This window comes from Scyliorhinus torazame, chromosome 7 (assembly GCF_047496885.1).
Source record: "Scyliorhinus torazame isolate Kashiwa2021f chromosome 7, sScyTor2.1, whole genome shotgun sequence".
NCBI lineage: Eukaryota > Metazoa > Chordata > Chondrichthyes > Carcharhiniformes > Scyliorhinidae > Scyliorhinus > Scyliorhinus torazame.
The window spans coordinates 312,919,403-312,936,362 of NC_092713.1; the positions used below are offsets into that span (position 1 = coordinate 312,919,403).

The 16,960-nt window shown below is 49.3% G+C and overlaps 1 protein-coding gene across 3 annotated transcripts in view; it reads right to left on the minus strand.

The window, feature by feature from the left end:
- Positions 1 to 6,963, minus strand: part of LOC140427204 (protein diaphanous homolog 1-like) — a 464,569-nt gene extending 457,606 nt beyond the window's left edge. For all 3 annotated transcript variants that reach the window (XM_072512804.1, XM_072512803.1, XM_072512805.1), the window contains exon 1: positions 6,597 to 6,963. In XM_072512804.1, coding sequence (XP_072368905.1) covers positions 6,597 to 6,701 — 105 coding nt within the window. In that variant the 5' untranslated portion in view covers positions 6,702 to 6,963. The remainder of the gene's footprint in view (positions 1 to 6,596) is intronic.
- Between the last annotated feature and the right edge of the window lie 9,997 nt (positions 6,964 to 16,960).

Consider the following 16,960-nt stretch of genomic DNA (forward strand, 5'->3'; position numbering starts at 1 on the left):
AGCACAGATTATCTGACCACTGCATCTTTGCTAGTCTGTGGAGCCTTGTTCCACACAAATTTTTGCCCTGTTTCCCACGGTGACAACATTACAAAGTATATAGAATGTCCCAGTGTGGTGAAATGTGCTATTTAAAGGCAAGTTCTTTCTTTCGCACTGTAGAATCGCAAATTGCCCAATGCAGCACCAGATTCCTGAAGGTGAACAATCAAAACAATTTCTCACTTTTCAAGATAAACCAAGTGCCGGACACAAAAATTGAGTCTCCAAAGCAAGTTGAGAAATACGTCCAGGGAGAGTTTCTGTTTCCCAGTGTAGCGGTGTAAGCTCTCTCCACAATTTGGAGAAATCAGCAAATTAAGGTAGAGGTTGCAGGATCAAGGCGCAAGGACCCAAGTGTACAGGTACAGCAGCATTAAGGAGGTAAAACCATGCAGCCTACAAGCATCGTGTAATGTTCAGCTTCAAGAGGAACTTGAAACACTGGAAACAGTACACATGGCACAACAAATAGAATGTTCTGTAAAATGATTTGATGGAGAAGAGGAGGTGGTTAAATGGGAGAAGTGAAATGCACTGAATGACAAAAGGAGGTACAATGAGAGAAAGAACAGAAATGTTAAAAATGTACAAGAAAGAAGTGTGTAAAAAAAGGGCGGCACGGTAGCACAGTGGTTAGCACAGTTGCTTCACAGCACCAGGATCCCAGGTTCGATTCTCATTTGGGTCACTGTCTGGGCGGAGTTTGCATGTTCTCCCTGTGTCTGCATGGGTTTCCTCCGGGTACTCCGGTTTCCTCCCACAAGTCCTGAAAGACGTGCTGGTTAGGTGAATTGGACATTCTGAATTCTCCCTCTGTGTACCCAAATAGGCGTCGGAATGTGGCTAGGGGATTTTCACAGGAGCTTCATTGCAATGTTAATGTAAGCCTACATGCTACAATAATAAAGATTATTACTACAAGATAAAAAAGGAACAGAAAAACAGAATGCGAAAATGGCAAGGCACCAAAAAAACTGGCAAGGCAGAACACAGAATTTAGTGTGGCATGGCGTTAACACTGCTGCCTCACAGCACCAGGGTCCTGGGTTCGATTCTGACCTCGGGTGACTGTGTAAAGTTTGCACATTCTCCCCTTGTCTGCTTGGGTTTCCTCCCATAGTCCAAAGATGTGCAGGTTAGGTGGATTGGCCATGCTAAATTGCCTCTTTGAGGTGGAGTTGCAGGAATAGGACAGGAGAATGGGCCAGGTAGGGTGTTCTTTCAAGGGGTCGGTGCAGACTCGATGGGCTGAAGGGCCTCCTTCTGCACTGTAGAGATTCTATGGAAGAGAAAGAGTGAAGAGGAGATACCATCACAGAGTCCCAACACCAAGTGCCTAGATATTATCTTCCCACATTACCAGAGACTCTGGCACACTCATCCTCCATTTACTGCCAGAGAAAATGAGAAATATAGTTGAGGTCTAAAATTATGGCCTGAGGGTTGCAAAGTGCCAAATAGAAAGAGGAGGTATTGTCCCTTCAGTTTACACTATGTTCCATACTGTGTTGGCCTAGGATTATGCTTCAAAGTGGAAATTCCACTTAAAGCAAGAAAAGATCACCATTTTTCACATAACAGGTCTACACTTTGAGTTCCAGAAAGTACCCAAACCGCCCAGCATACATGCAAGATTTCCCAGAGGGTTGCCTGGACTTTTTTTGAACTCGTGTCACCAATTGGACCTAAAAAAGATCATACTATCTCCATTTCCTCCTCCAAAGAGAGTTACCGGTTGGTCTGTACACAACTGGCAAATGTCGGCTGAACCTAATCAACATGGCAAGGATGGAAACAGTAGCATGATACTAATGTTACCAGATTAGTAGCCTAGAGGGGCTGGTTTAGCACAGGGATAAATCGCTAGCTTTTAAAGCAGACCAAGGCAGGCCAGCAGCACGGTTCAATTCCCGTACCAGGCCCCCCGAACAGGCGCTGGAATGTAGCGACTCGAGGCTTTTCACAGTAACTTCATTTGAAGCCTACTTGTGATAATAAGCGATTTTTATTTCATTTCGTTACCATCTGAAGACAGATGTTCAAATTGCACTGCAGCAGCTGGAGGAATTTAGATTTGATTCATAAATCTGGAGTAAAATGTTAGTCTCACTCAGAAAGATCATGAAACTACTGGCTTTCCATAAAATTCCACAGGGTTTACTAATGTCCTGTGGGGGAGGAAGTCTGCCATCCTTACCCAGTATGACGTACATGTGATTCCAGACCCATAGCAATGTGGTTGACTCTGAACATCCCTCTAAAAGGCCCAAGTCATTGAGCTGAAGGTGGCTCACCAGCACCTGTTCAAGGACATGGGCAATAAGTGTTGGCTTTGCCAGCGATGTTCATATCCGAAGAAGGAATTTATGAAAAAACATACAGAAGGACACAACATAATATGGGATCAGCACAAGTCACTTACTAATAAAAATCAGCACACGGTCCAAGCAGAGGAATGATAACAAGGGTGGTGTTACCCCATTGCTATTCCATGACCATTCCACAAATCAGTTAATCAAGCGCAGCTTTATTGAGCTGGGGGTCATACTTGTGGCTATGGCAAACACCATGAAAACAATGGTGGAATACTAGTGAATTATTTAAATTCAACATAACATGGTTCACAATGTGCTTAATCCTCTGTCTTTCAGCATGTGTGGTTACTGAACAGCTTCATTCACCAGAATACTGCAGCTGCATGAAGTCTAAAATAATATTTTGATAAAAGGTCATTTTGCTCTTGTACAGATGCCACCAGATCTGCCATGCGTTTTCAACATTTTCTAATTTAATTCTAGCTTAATCCACTGATTTCCTATCCTGGATCTGTATTGTCCACAGTATATGGGGTGGGGGGATTTTTGCACCACCTCAAGTACAGTGCATTACAGATTATAAAAATGTGCGTGAAAAAAATTCAAGGTTAGCACTGGTTGTAAAACCTTCTAACATTTGAAATATGACAAATATTTCAGGTATTTTTCTTCATTTTTTCGATTACTTCCATTTGAAAATGGAAAATGGACCTTTTTGTGCAGAAATTGTTTCAACTATCACTGACTGGAAGCAAAAGAAGTCTTAATAGTTGAATTTTTTTAAAACTATATTGCCACTGGAAGTCTTACAAATGAATTTCACCAACTCTGGACAAATTCAGAAACAGAGAGTGTAAAATAAATCCAATACTTAAGCACTTCTATCACTGCCAAGGACAATTGTTCCTCTGAACTGAATGCTGTAAAGCACTCAAAATATAGCCTGAGAAATGCCTAATTCAGCTTTCAAATACTGTTACTATCCAAGGCACCAGTTACATATAAACTTGTTCCTCATCTGCATGCATCTTGCCAACATTCATCATTTTGTTAACGATTTTGCATTTATATTTTAAAGTGCCACATTCACAAGGACATTTCCCAAGAATGTCACACTCTAAAACTGCAAAAGATCGATAAGCCATTTCCAAAATTAGGTGTCTTCAACATAGCACCACACTAGTTTAAACAGCATCCATCAACTTCATGACTTACAGCCAAGCAAACAATTTTGAAACATAGCCATGGTTGTAATGTATGAAACATGGTAGCCAATTTGAGCAGAGCAAGCTCCCACAAAGAGCAATTTGCTATTAAAAACAGATTATCTGGTCAGTAGGGATCCGTGATTAGCACTGTTGCTTCACAGCACCAGGGACCAGGGTTCGATTCTCGGCTTGTGTCATCGTCAGTGCGGAGTCTGCACGTTCTCCCAGTGTCTGCATGGGTTTCCCCCGGGCACCCCAGTTTTCTCCCACAAGTCCCGAATGGTGTGCTTGTTAGGTTAATTGGACATTCTGAATTCTCCCTATGTGGATCCGAACAGGCACCGGAAACAGCGGAGAGTGCAGAATCCAGAGAGTCCCACCCACCCACCTCAACAAACACCACCCGTCAAACCTGTGGCAGAGTCTGAGGATCCAGGATTGCACAATTCAGCTACCGCAGATATCACCTCCCCGAAGTGGAAGCAACTCACCCTCGACCCTGAGGGGCTGACCAAGATGATTAAAAACAGATTCTCTGGTCAGTATTTTTATTTTATTGATGTAGGCCTCGTTGGCTGGGTCAACATATATTGCCCATCCTTAAATGCTGATTGAGGGATATTTACCTTGATACCAGAACTGCCCTTTTCTTTTTGAAAATAATTCCATGGGATCTTTTACATCCACCTGAGAGGGCAGACAGGCCTCAGTCCAACATCCAGCCTAGGCCTGAATTGTCAGCCGTTATTTTGTGCTTAAATCTCTGGATTGCGATTTGAAGCCACAACCCTCTGATTTAAAGATGAGATTTCAGTGTGAGCCACTGCAGGCACCCACAAGGCAGAGGTTACTGAATAGCGCCTTTGTAGTATAATAAAGCTAGTGCTAGGTCACAGGAATCTGAAGTTTGAAATTTGATGGCATTTGAGATAATTTTCATTGCAAACACAATGTTCCAGGTGACCCAATAAGCTTTCCAAGATACAAAACTTAAAATTTATATGGTGTCTTTTGCAACACAAGAAAATTTATTCCGAAACATTGTCATTATTGTTTTTGCAAGCAAATGTGGCAGCCAATCCAAGCACAAAAGGAACCCGCAAAAAGCAATGCAATGAATAACCCATGACATAACTATCACGGGAGAGCATAAAAACAATAGAACGATTGATAATTAGAGAAAGACACCAAGGGCTGCAGTTTAACGGTAAACAAATTAAATCTATCAAAAGCAACAGGCCCACAAAGCCAAATGATAGAATGTTGTTGTGAAGTTTCTCAGATATATACAAAGAGAACGTAACATTTGCAAAAAAAAAAAAAATTGTATTTTTTAATTGGACAAAATATGAAAAGACATCAATAATAAAATCTACAGTATTTCCCCCAGTGGACAACTTTATTGAGGCAAAATAGGTGACAGGCCGAAGTAGAAAGAGAATCTACTGTGGTATAGTTAGTACAGGGCACACTTAACAAACAACTGGTTACATATGTATGTAGTGGAATGAACAAGCACCTTAATTACACCCGATTGCTGTAACTGTCTCAAACAGTCACGCTACAGTGTGCAATCCAGGCATTCATGATCTCTCCATTTGGCTGGCTGGAGACATGTTGGCACCGCAGAATCGGTGAACACGTGTAAAGCAAGTTTCGGTGAACAGAGGGGGAACTTGAGACTTTTTCGTTTGTTTTTTTAAAAGTCCCCTGACTTCAAATCGGCGCTGAGAATGCTGGAGGAATGAACCCTATTGCTCGCCAGTTTGAATTAAGAGCAGCGACCTAGCACTGCGGGAAATGTGTGAATAAAACGAGAACAAGTGCACAGGGACACAATTCGGAAGCAGCGGTGGAGTGTTTAAACTTCGGCGTGTAGAGAGTGTGAGTGAATGCGACGGAGGGTGGGATGTTCCTGGGCAATGCGAGGAGGAGAGAGCCACATGTCCTCCACGCACACACCTGGAGGGAGGCTCTGGGAGAAGAGGGGCCTCGGGAGTACCTGCACAGCCAGGTGAGGGAGCAGCAGCTTCCTTACCCACACTCACTCACTCCCTCTCGCACACCGTCACTTCCTCAGTCACTCACTCCTCCCTCCCTCTCTCGCTCACACCCTCACTCTCTCTCCCTCCATCACACATTTCCTCTCACTCTCAGTAACTCACACACTCACCGTCTCACGCACACTCCCTCTCACACCCTCACTCTCAATAACTCATTCACTCTCCCTGCCTGTCTCTCTCACACTCACAGCCCCTCTCTCTCTCCCTCCCTCCCTCCCTGTCTCTCACTCTCAGTAACTCACACACTCACCGTCTCACGCACACTCCCTCTCACACCCTCACTCTCAATAACTCACTCACTTCCCTCACACTCACTCAGCCCCTCTCTCTCTCCCTCCCTCCCTCTCACTCACTCCCTCTCTCTCTCACTCTCTCCCTCCCTCTCACTCTCAGTAACTCACACACTCACCGTCTCACGCACACTACCTCTCACACCCTCACTCTCAATAACTCACTCACTCTCCCTCTCACTCACTCAGCCCCTCTCTCTCTCACTCCCTCCCTCTCACACCCTCACTAACTCACACTCTCCCTCCCTGTCTCTCACACTCAGTAACTCACACTCTCTCACACTCCCTTCCTTACAGTCTCTCACACTCCCTCTCACACCCTCAGTAACTCACTCACTCTGCCCGTCTCTCTCACACTCACTCACTCCCTCTTTCTCTCACACACTCCCTATCTCACACCCTCACTCTCAATAACTCACTCACTCTCCCTCACACTCACTCAGCCCCTCTCTCTCTCCCTCCCTCCCTCCCTAACTCACTCTCCCTCCCTGTCTCTCACACTCAGTAACTCACACTCTCTCACACTCCCTTCCTTACAGTCTCTCACACTCCCTCTCACACCCTCAGTAACTCACTCACTCTGCCTGTCTCTCTCACACTCACTCCCTCCCTCACAACCTTCTCTGGACTCTCCCCCCAACCCGGTTAAAGACAAACTTAGAGCTGACAGACACTCACAAATTTGGTTTTCTTCTCTCCCTCGTCCAGGCTTTTCTTCGCCTTGCTGGACTTTTCTTTGCCTCTGGAAGGAGCCGAAGCCTCACTCCTCTGATGTCCCTCCATCTCTCGCTTTTTTTTCTTCCAATTTAAACTTTTTTGATTTTTTTTTTCTGGCGGGAGGGTTTTATTCTGCCTTGCCTCCTTTTACTTTTTTTTTTTAAAAAACCTCCCCTTTGCACCGGGACTGTCGGCTGGAGCGCGAGGCCTAGGCGCAGGCTGTCGGCTGTAAATCCTACGCAAGCCCGCCGAGGGCAGCAGGCTGGGTGTGTGCACCTCCCTCGCTCGCTGACGTTTTTTTTTTGAAGCAGGTTGTAATGGCCTGTCACCGCGCGGGGGGGCAGCGCTGAGTGACAGCGCGGGGGCGGGGCACAGATCGGCGGGGCGGGAACAGGCGCTGCCGCCGCTCGCTGCGCGGGTGAGGGATGTTCCCGCTGTGAGGAGGGGAGCTGGCCGCGCACGAGCTGCGTTGAGTGACAGGGCAGGGGCGGGACAGAGCGCGTGAGGGGGTGGGGGGGGGGGAAGAGCGCTGAGTGACAGCTCAGGGGCGGGAACAGGCGCTGCTCCTGCTCAGTGCGCGGGGCAGAGATGTTCCTGCTGTGACGCTACGAGCTGACCGCTCTCGAGCTGCTCTGAGTGACGGGGCGGAGCGCGGGGGGCGGGGTGGAGCGCTGAGTGACAGCTCGGGCGGGGCGCGGAGTGCTGAGTGACGGCCCGGGGGCGGAGCGAGGTGCTGAGTGACAGCTCGGGGGGCTGGGCGGTGGGGGGGAAGCACATTGCATTGTATTATGTTGGTGCCCTTGTACTCTCCGCCTATGGCTCCACCCCCTCGGTGGAGGTATATAGATCTGCAGCCTGTAGGCTGCACTCAGTACAGACAGTCCCAGGCAGGCACAGTTCTAGCTGATTAAAACCACTGTTCACTTCAACTCTCCGTCTCCTGTGAATTGATGGTCGCATCAATTTAATCAGCTAAGATATCGCAATGGAAGCAGCCCTCAAACCTGATCGACTGGAACTCGACCCACAGGCAGCTGGAGCCAAAGGAATTTTTTCACACTGGCTGCGCTGTTTTGAGGTCTACCTCGCCACCTCCTCCTCGCCCACCGTCACCGACGAACAGAAACTGAGTCTCCTCCACGCCCGGGTGAGCCACAGAATCTCCGTGCAGATCGAGGAAGCGACCACGTACGCAGACGCGGTCGCGATCCTGAAAAGGCAGTACGTGAGGCCGGTGAACGAAGTGTTTGTGCGGCATCTCCTCACCACTCGTCGTCAATGCCCCGGGGAATCGCTGGAGGAATACCTACGCGACCTGAAGGTACTCGCTCGAAACTGCAACTACATGGACGTCACGGCCTCGCAGCATATGGAACTCTCCATCCGGGACACCTATGTGGCTGGAGTCCGGTCCAACTACGTCAGACAGCGCTTGCTGGAAAAGGGCGCCCTCGACCTAGAAGAGACGGTAAAACTGTCCACCTCCTTAGAAGTAGCGTTTCGGAGCCTCAATGCTTTCCCCTCCGACCACGCAATCCCCTCATGGACACACGACCAGAGGGTGCCCAGGCCTGTGCCACGCCCACCCAGTCCGGGGGCTGCCCTGCTATTTCTGCGGCCAGAACCATCACCTCAGGCAGCGTTGCCCGGCTCGGAACGCGACTTGTAGCGACTGCAGCAAGAAAGGACACTTTGCCAAAGTCTGCCTGGCCAGATCCAAATCTTCTAAATCACAGTCCTGACTTTCAGACTCACAGGCCCGCAGACGCTGCAGCGCGGGCGGGTGCCTGCCGGCACGGTCCCCTTCAGACGCGTCATCAGCCTCGTGCTGTCCGTGGGGGAAGCCATCTTTAACCCTACCCAACACGTGTGACTCACGGAGGCCGCCATCTTCATCGCTGCCCGACAGGTGCGACCGGCGGGGGCAGCCATCTTGGGATCACCCCACCACCTCCGACCATGCCGACTACCCGCAGCTCGGCACTGTCACCCTCGACCAGTCACGGTCCAAGCACCTCAGGAACTCGATGATGACAGTCTGGGTCAATGGGCACGAAACGCCCTGCCTGTTTGACTCTGGGAGCACGGAGAGCTTTGTACATCCAGACACGGTAAGGCGCTGTTCTCTCCAAATTTCCCCCGCATTCCAAACAATCTCCCTCGCTTCCGGATCGCATTTGGTGTCCTCACCGACTGCTGCGCTCCTCTCCTGTTGGGACTGGACTTCCAGTATAACCTCAGGAGCCTGACCCTGAAGTTCAGCGGCCCCTACCCCCTCTCACCAAATGGAGCCTCGCGACTCTTAAGGACGCCCCTCCCCCGCTCTTCGCGAACCTCACCCGTCGCCACCAGGAGCAGGCGGTACAGAGCCCAGGACAGGACTTTTATCAAGTCAGAGGTCCAGCTGCTCTTGAGGGAGGGGGCCATCGAGGCCAGTAATAGTCCCTGGAGAGCTCAAGTGGAGGTCGCCAAGACCGGGGAAAAGAACCGGATGGTTGTAGACTGCAGCCAACCCATAAACCGGTACACGCAACCCGATGTGTACCCCCTTCCCCGGATAGCGGACATGGTATATCAGATTGCACACTACCATGTGTTCTCCACGGTAGATCTGAAGTCCGCAAACCACCAGCTTCCAATCCGACCGGAAGATCGCCACTACACGGCCACATTTCCGTACTTGGACAACATCACCATCTGCGGCCATGATCAGCAGGACCACGACGCCAACCTTCAGAAGTTTCTCCAAACTGCCCAAGCACTCAATCTCACCTATAACAAGGCGAAATGCGTTTTCCGCCAACCCGATAAGCCATCCACGGCTATGTCGTGGAAAACGGAGTCTTAGGGCCCGACCCCGACCGCTTGCACCCCCTCCCCCAAGGCCCTGAAAAGATGCCTCGGGTTCATTTTGTATATGCCCAGTGGGTCCCCAACTATGCGGACAAAGCCCGCCCACTTATCAAAGCCAGCAACTTCCCCCTGACGACTGAGGCCCGCCAGGCCTTCCGCCGCATCAAGGCAGATATTACAAAAGCCGCGATGCGCGCGATGGATAAGTCCATCCCCTTCCAGGTGGAGAGCGCCGCGTCAGAGGTCGCCCTCGCCGCTACCCTTAACCAGGCAGGCAGGCCCGTAGCCTTTTTTTCCCGTGCCCTCAACGCGTCCGGAATTCGATGCTCCTCAGTCGAAAAAGAAGCTCAAGCCATTGTGGAAGCTGTGCGGCACTGGAGGCACTACCTGGCTGGTAGGAGGTTCACCCTCGTCATCGACCAACGGTCGGTAGCCTTTATGTTCAACAATACACAGCGGGGCAAGATCAAGAATGATACAATCTTGAGGTGGAGGATCGAACTCTCCACCTGTAACTACGATATTGTGTATCGTCCAGGGAAGCTCAACAAGCCCCCAGATGCCGTGTCCCGCACATGCGCCAGCGCGCAAGATGACCGACTCCGGGCCATCCACAATGACATCTGTCACCCGGCTTCTCCACTTCCTCAAGGCCCGCAACATGCCCTACTCCACCGAGGACGTCAGTGCCATGACCAGGGACTGCCAAGTCTGTGCGGAGTGTAAGCCGCACTTCTATTGTCCAGACGAGGCCCACCTGGTGAAGGCATCCAGGCCTTTTGAGCCCCTCAGCATCGACTTCAAAGGGTCCCTCCCCTCCACTGACGGCAATGCGTATTTTCTTAACGTCGTTGACGAGTACTCCCGTTTCCCCTTTGCAATCCCTTGCCCCGACATGACCGCGGCCACTGTCATTAAGGCCCTGCATAGTATCTTCACCCTGTTCGGTTTCCCCACTTACGTCCACAGTGACCGGGGCTCCTCGTTTGTGAGCGATGAGCTGCGTCAGTACCTGCTCGGTAAGGGCATTCCTTCGAGCAGGACTACCAGCTACAACCCCCGGGAAAACGGACAGGTGGAGAGGGAGAACGCGACGGTATGGATGGCCGTCCTTCTGGCCCTACGGTCTAGGAGTCTCCCAGTTTCCCGCTGGCAGGAGGTCCTCCCCGACGCGCTCCACTCCATTCGGTCGCTCCTTTGCACAGACACGATCGAGACCTCTCATGACCGCCTATTTGTTTTCCCCAGGAAATCCACCTCCGGGGTCTCGCTTCCGTCCTGGCTGACAACACTGGGGCCTGTCCTCTTCCAAAAGCACGTGAGGAGCCATAAGTCCGACCCCCGGGTCGAGAGGGTCCAGCTCCTTCACGCCAGCCCCCAGTATGCCTACGTGGCGCACCGCGACGGCCGACAAGATACAGTCTCCCTCCGGGATCTGGCACCCGCCGGTTCCCCTGCGACCATCACCTACCCCCCCCCCCCCCCCCCCCACCCTACACCAAACACCGCCCCCGCCCGTACATGGCCTACAACCCCGCTCCCCCCATCAACGACCTACAGGGGTGAAGCTCCAGAAGACACGCTCCCGGAGTCAACACCTGTGCCGCAGCGACAAGTTCAATACCCGTGCCTGCAGCGAGACCAGAGCTCAGGCGATCGCAGCGAACGATCAAGGCGCCGGACAGACTCGATCTGTGAGCCCACTTCATCCCCGCTGGACTTCAATTTTTAACAGGAGGCGAATGTGGCGGATGTATTACTGCTACCATTCACCATTGTATTACATTACATTACATTGTATTATGTTGATACAGGGGCTGTTTAGCACAGGGCTAAATCGCTGGCTTTGAAAGCAGACCAAGGCAGGCCAGCAGCACGGTTCAATTCCCGTAACAGCCTCCCCGAACAGGCGACTAGGGGCTTTTCACAGTAACTTCATTTGAAGCCTACTTGTGACAATAAGCAATTTTCATTTCATTTCATTCATGCCCTTGTGGGCTCCGCCTATGGCTCCGCCCCCTCAGGGGAGGTATACAGATATGCAGCCTGTAGGCTGCACTTAGTACAGAGCAGTCGCAGGCATGCACAGTTCTAGCTGATTAAAACCACTGTTCACTTCAACTCTCCGTCTCATGTGAATTGATGGTCTCATCACAGTGCAGTCAGAAAGTTAAGGTGACGAACGTGCCCACTGCTCACATCGGGTAATATTGTCCTTGTCCTAATTCTAACACTCAGCTTTTTGTGTTTTATTTAAAGCAAGCTCTGCAAACTGGAAGGGAGATCGCAATGAACAGAGTCACAGTTTTCACAGCACGGAAAGAGGCCCTTCAGCCCATCGTCTCAGCACCAGCCGTCGAGCACCTATTTACTCTAATCCAATTTTCCAGCACTTAGCCCATAGCTTTTCATGCTCTGACATTTCAGATGCTCATCTAAATACTTTTTAAATGTGAATCGAATTGGCTGCAGTTATCCAATAGTTTCCCTACCACTACAGAGTGAAAGAACATGCACTGTAATTCCGCAATTACACCACTTGTAACGCAGTGTGAAAGTACATGCATTGCAGTTACACCACTTGTAACACAGTGTGAAAGTACATGCACTGTAATTCAACACTTGTAACGCAGTGTGAAAGTACATGCATTGCAGTTACACCACTTGTAACGCAGTGTGAAAGTACATGCACTGTAATAACACCACTTGTAACGCAGTGTGAAAGTACATGCACTGTATTTACACCACTTGTAACGCAGTGTGCAAGTACATGCATTGCAGTTACACCACTTGTAACTCAGTGTGAAAGTACATGCACTGTAATTACACCACTTGTAACACAGTGTGAAAGTACATGCACTGCAGTTTCACCACTTGTAACGCAGTGTGAAAGTACATGCACTGTATTTCCACCACTTGTAACGGAGTGTGAAAGTACATGCACTGCAATTACACCACTTGTAACATAGTGTGAAAGTACATGTACTGTAATTACACCACTTGTAATGCAGTGTGGAAGTACGTGCACTGTAATTACACCACTTGTGACGCAGTGTGAAAGTACATGCACTGTAATTACACCACTTGTAACGCAGTGTGAAAGTACATGCACTGTAATTACACCACTTGTGACACAGTGTGAAAGTACATGCACTGTAATTACACCACTTGTGACGCAGTGTGAAAGTACATGCACTGTAATTACACCACTTGTAATGCAGTGTGAAAGTACATGCATTGCAGTTACACCACTTGTAACGCAGTGAGAAAGTACATGCATTGCAGTTACACCACTTGTAACGTACTGTGAAAGTACATGCACTGTAATTACACCACTTGTAACACAGTGTGAAAGTACATGCACTGTAATTCAACACTTGTAACGCAGTGTGAAAGTACATGCATTGCAGTTACACCACTTGTAACGCAGTGTGAAAGTACATGCACTGTAATAACACCACTTGTAACGCAGTGTGAAAGTACATGCACTGTATTTCCACCACTTGTAACGCAGTGTGCAAGTACATGCATTGCAGTTACACCACTTGTAACGCAGTGAGAAAGTACATGCATTGCAGTTACACCACTTGTAACGCAGTGTGGAAGTACATGCACTGTAATTACACCACTTGTGACGCAGTGTGAAAGTACATGCACTGTAATTACACCACTTGTAACGCAGTGTGAAAGTACATGCATTGCAGTTACACCACTTGTAACGCAGTGAGAAAGTACATGCATTGCAGTTACACCACTTGTAACGTAGTGTGAAAGTACATGCACTGTAATTACACCACTTGTAACACAGTGTGAAAGTACATGCACTGTAATTCAACACTTGTAACGCAGTGTGAAAGTACATGCATTGCAGTTACACCACTTGTAACGCAGTGTGAAAGTCCATGCACTGTAATAACACCACTTGTAACGCAGTGTGAAAGTACATGCACTGTATTTCCACCACTTGTAACGCAGTGTGCAAGTACATGCATTGCAGTTACACCACTTGTAACGCAGTGAGAAAGTACATGCATTGCAGTTACACCACTTGTAACGTAGTGTGAAAGTACATGCACTGTAATTACACCACTTGTAACACAGTGTGAAAGTACATGCACTGTAATTCAACACTTGTAACGCAGTGTGAAAGTACATGCATTGCAGTTACACCACTTGTAACGCAGTGTGAAAGTACATGCACTGTAATAACACCACTTATAACGCAGTGTGAAAGTACATGCACTGTATTTCCACCACTTGTAACGCAGTGTGCAAGTACAGGCATTGCAGTTACACCACTTGTAACTCAGTGTGAAAGTACATGCACTGTAATTACACCACTTGTAACGCAGTGTGAAAGTACATGCACTGCAGTTACACCACTTGTAACGCAGTGTGAAAGTAGATGCACTGTATTTCCACCACTTGTAACGGAGTGTGAAAGTACATGCACTGCAATTACACCACTTGTAACGTAGTGTGAAAGTACATGTACTGTAATTACACCACTTGTAATGCAGTGTGGAAGTACATGCACTGTAATTACACCACTTGTGACGCAGTGTGAAAGTACATGCACTGTAATTACACCACTTGTAACGCAGTGTGAAAGTACATGCATTGCAGTTACACCACTTGTAACGCAGTGTGGAAGTACATGCACTGTAATTACACCACTTGTGACGCAGTGTGAAAGTACATGCACTGTAATTACACCACTTGTAACGCAGTGTGAAAGTACATGCATTGCAGTTACACCACTTGTAACGCAGTGAGAAAGTACATGCATTGCAGTTACACCACTTGTAACGTAGTGTGAAAGTACATGCACTGTAATTACACCACTTGTGACACAGTGTGAAAGTACATGCACTGTAATTCAACACTTGTAACGCAGTGTGAAAGTACATGCATTGCAGTTACACCACTTGTAACGCAGTGTGAAAGTACATGCACTGTAATAACACCACTTGTAATGCAGTGTGAAAGTACATGCACTGTATTTCCACCACTTGTAACGCAGTGTGCAAGTACATGCATTGCAGTTACACCAGTTGTAACTCAGTGTGAAAGTACATGCACTGCAGTTACACCACTTGTAATGCAGTGTGAAAGTACATGCACTGTATTTCCACCACTTGTAACGCAGTGTGAAAGTACATGCATTGCAGTTACACCACTTGTAACGCAGTGTGAAAGTACATGCACTGTAATTCCACCACTTGTAACGCAGTGTGAAAGTACATGCACTGCAATTACACCACTTGTAACGCAGTGTGGAAGTACATGCACTGCAATTACACCACTTGTAACGCAGTGTGGAAGTATATGCACTGCAGTTACACCACTTGTAACGCAGTGTGAAAGAACATGCACTGCAGTTACACCACTTGTAACGCAGTGTGAAAGTACATGCACTGCAGTTACACCACTTGTAACGCAATGTGAAAGTACATGCATTGCAGTTACACCACTTGTAACGGAGTGTGAAAGTACATGCACTGTATTTCCACCACTTGTTACGCAGTGTGAAAGTACATGCATTGCAGTTACACTAGTTGTAACGCAGTGTGAAAGTATATGCATTGCAGTTCCACCACTTGTAACGCAGTGTGAAAGTACATGCACTGTAATTCCACCACTTGTAACGCAGTGTGAAAGTACATGCACTGCAATTACACCACTTGTAACGCAGTGTGGAAGTACATGCACTGCAATTACACCACTTGTAACGCAGTGTGGAAGTATATGCACTGTATTTCCACCACTTGTAACGCAGTGTGAAAGTACATGCACTGCAGTTACACCACTTGTAACGCAGTGTGAAAGAACATGCACTGCAGTTACACCACTTGTAACGCAGTGTGAAAGTACATGCACTGCAGTTACACCACTTGTAACGCAGTGTGAAAGTACATGCATTGCAGTTACACCACTTGTAACGCAGTGTGAAAGTACATGCACTGTAATTCCACCACTTGCAACACAGTGTGAAAGTACATGCACTGCAATTACACCACTTGTAATGCAGTGTGGAAGTACATGCACTGCAGTTACACCACTTGTAACGCAGTGTGAAAGAACATGCACTGCAGTTACACCACTTGTAACGCAGTGTGAAAGTACATGCACTGTATTTCCACCACTTGTAACGGAGTGCAAAAGTACATGCACTGCAATTACACCCTGAGGCAACTTTCAAAAGTGGTTGGGGGTCTATGCGGTGAGACTTTGTTATCGGGTTTCGGGTCCACGCAGGGAGGGAGAGTTTGTGATAGGGTTGGGGGTCCATGGGGGGGGGGAGGGGAGAGAGAGAGAGTTTGTGATGGGGGTCCGGGGAGGGAGAGAGAGAGTTTGTGATGGAGTTGGGGGTCTGGGGAGGGAGAGTTTGTGATGGAGTTGGGGGTCCGGGGGTGGGGGGGGGAAGTTTGTGATGGAGTTGGGGGTCTGGGGAGGCAGAGTTTGTGATGGAGTTGGGGGTCCGGGGAGGGAGAGTTTGAGATGGGGTTGGGGGTCTGGGGAGGGAGAGTTTGTGATGGAGTTGTGGGTCCGGGGGGGAGAGAGAGCTTGTGATGGGATTGTTGTACTGAAGGGGGAGGGTGTAGAGTTTGTGATGGGTTTCGGGGTCCGGGGGTGGGGGGGGGAAAGTTTGTGATGGAGTTGGGGGTCCGGGGAGGGAGTGTTTGTGATGGGTTTGGGGGTCCGTGGGGGGGGGAAAGTTTGTGATGGGGCTGGGGTTCCGGAGGGGGAGAGTTTGTGATGGAGTTGGGGGTCCGTGGGGGGGGAAAGTTTGTAATGGAGTTGGGGGTCGGGGGAGGGAGAGTTTGAGATGGGGTTGGGGTCTGGGGAGGGAGAGTTTGTGATGGAGTTGGGGGTCCGGGGGGGGGAAAGTTTGTGATGGGGCTGGGGTTCCGGAGGGGGAGAGTTTGTGATGGAGTTGGGGGTCCGGGGGCGGGGGGAAGTTTGTGATGGAGTTGGGGGTCGGAGGGGAGTTTGTGATGGCGTTGGGGGTTCGGGGGGGGAAGTTTGTAATGGGGTTGGGGGTCGGGGGGGTAGTTTGTAATGGGGTTGGACGTCGGGGGGGGAGTTTGTGATGGGGTTGGGGGTCGGTGGGGGAGTTTGTAATGAGGTGGGGGGTCGGTGGGGGAGTTTGTAATGAGGTGGGGGGGTTGATGGGGGAGTTTGTGATGGCGTTGGGGGTTCGGGGGGGAGTGAGAGTTTGTGATGGCGTTGGGGGTTCGGGGGGGAGTGAGAGTTTGTGATGGCGTTGGGGGTTCGGGGGGAGGGAGAGTTTGTGATGGCGTTGGGGGTCCGGGGGGGGGGGGAGTTTGTGATGGGGTTGGGGGTCGGTGGGGGAGTTTGTAATGAGGTGGGGCGTCGGTGGGGGAGTTTGTGATGCCGTTGGGGGTTCGGGGGGAGGGAGAGTTTGTGATAGTGTTGGGGGTTCGGGGGGGGAGAGAGTTTGTGATGGC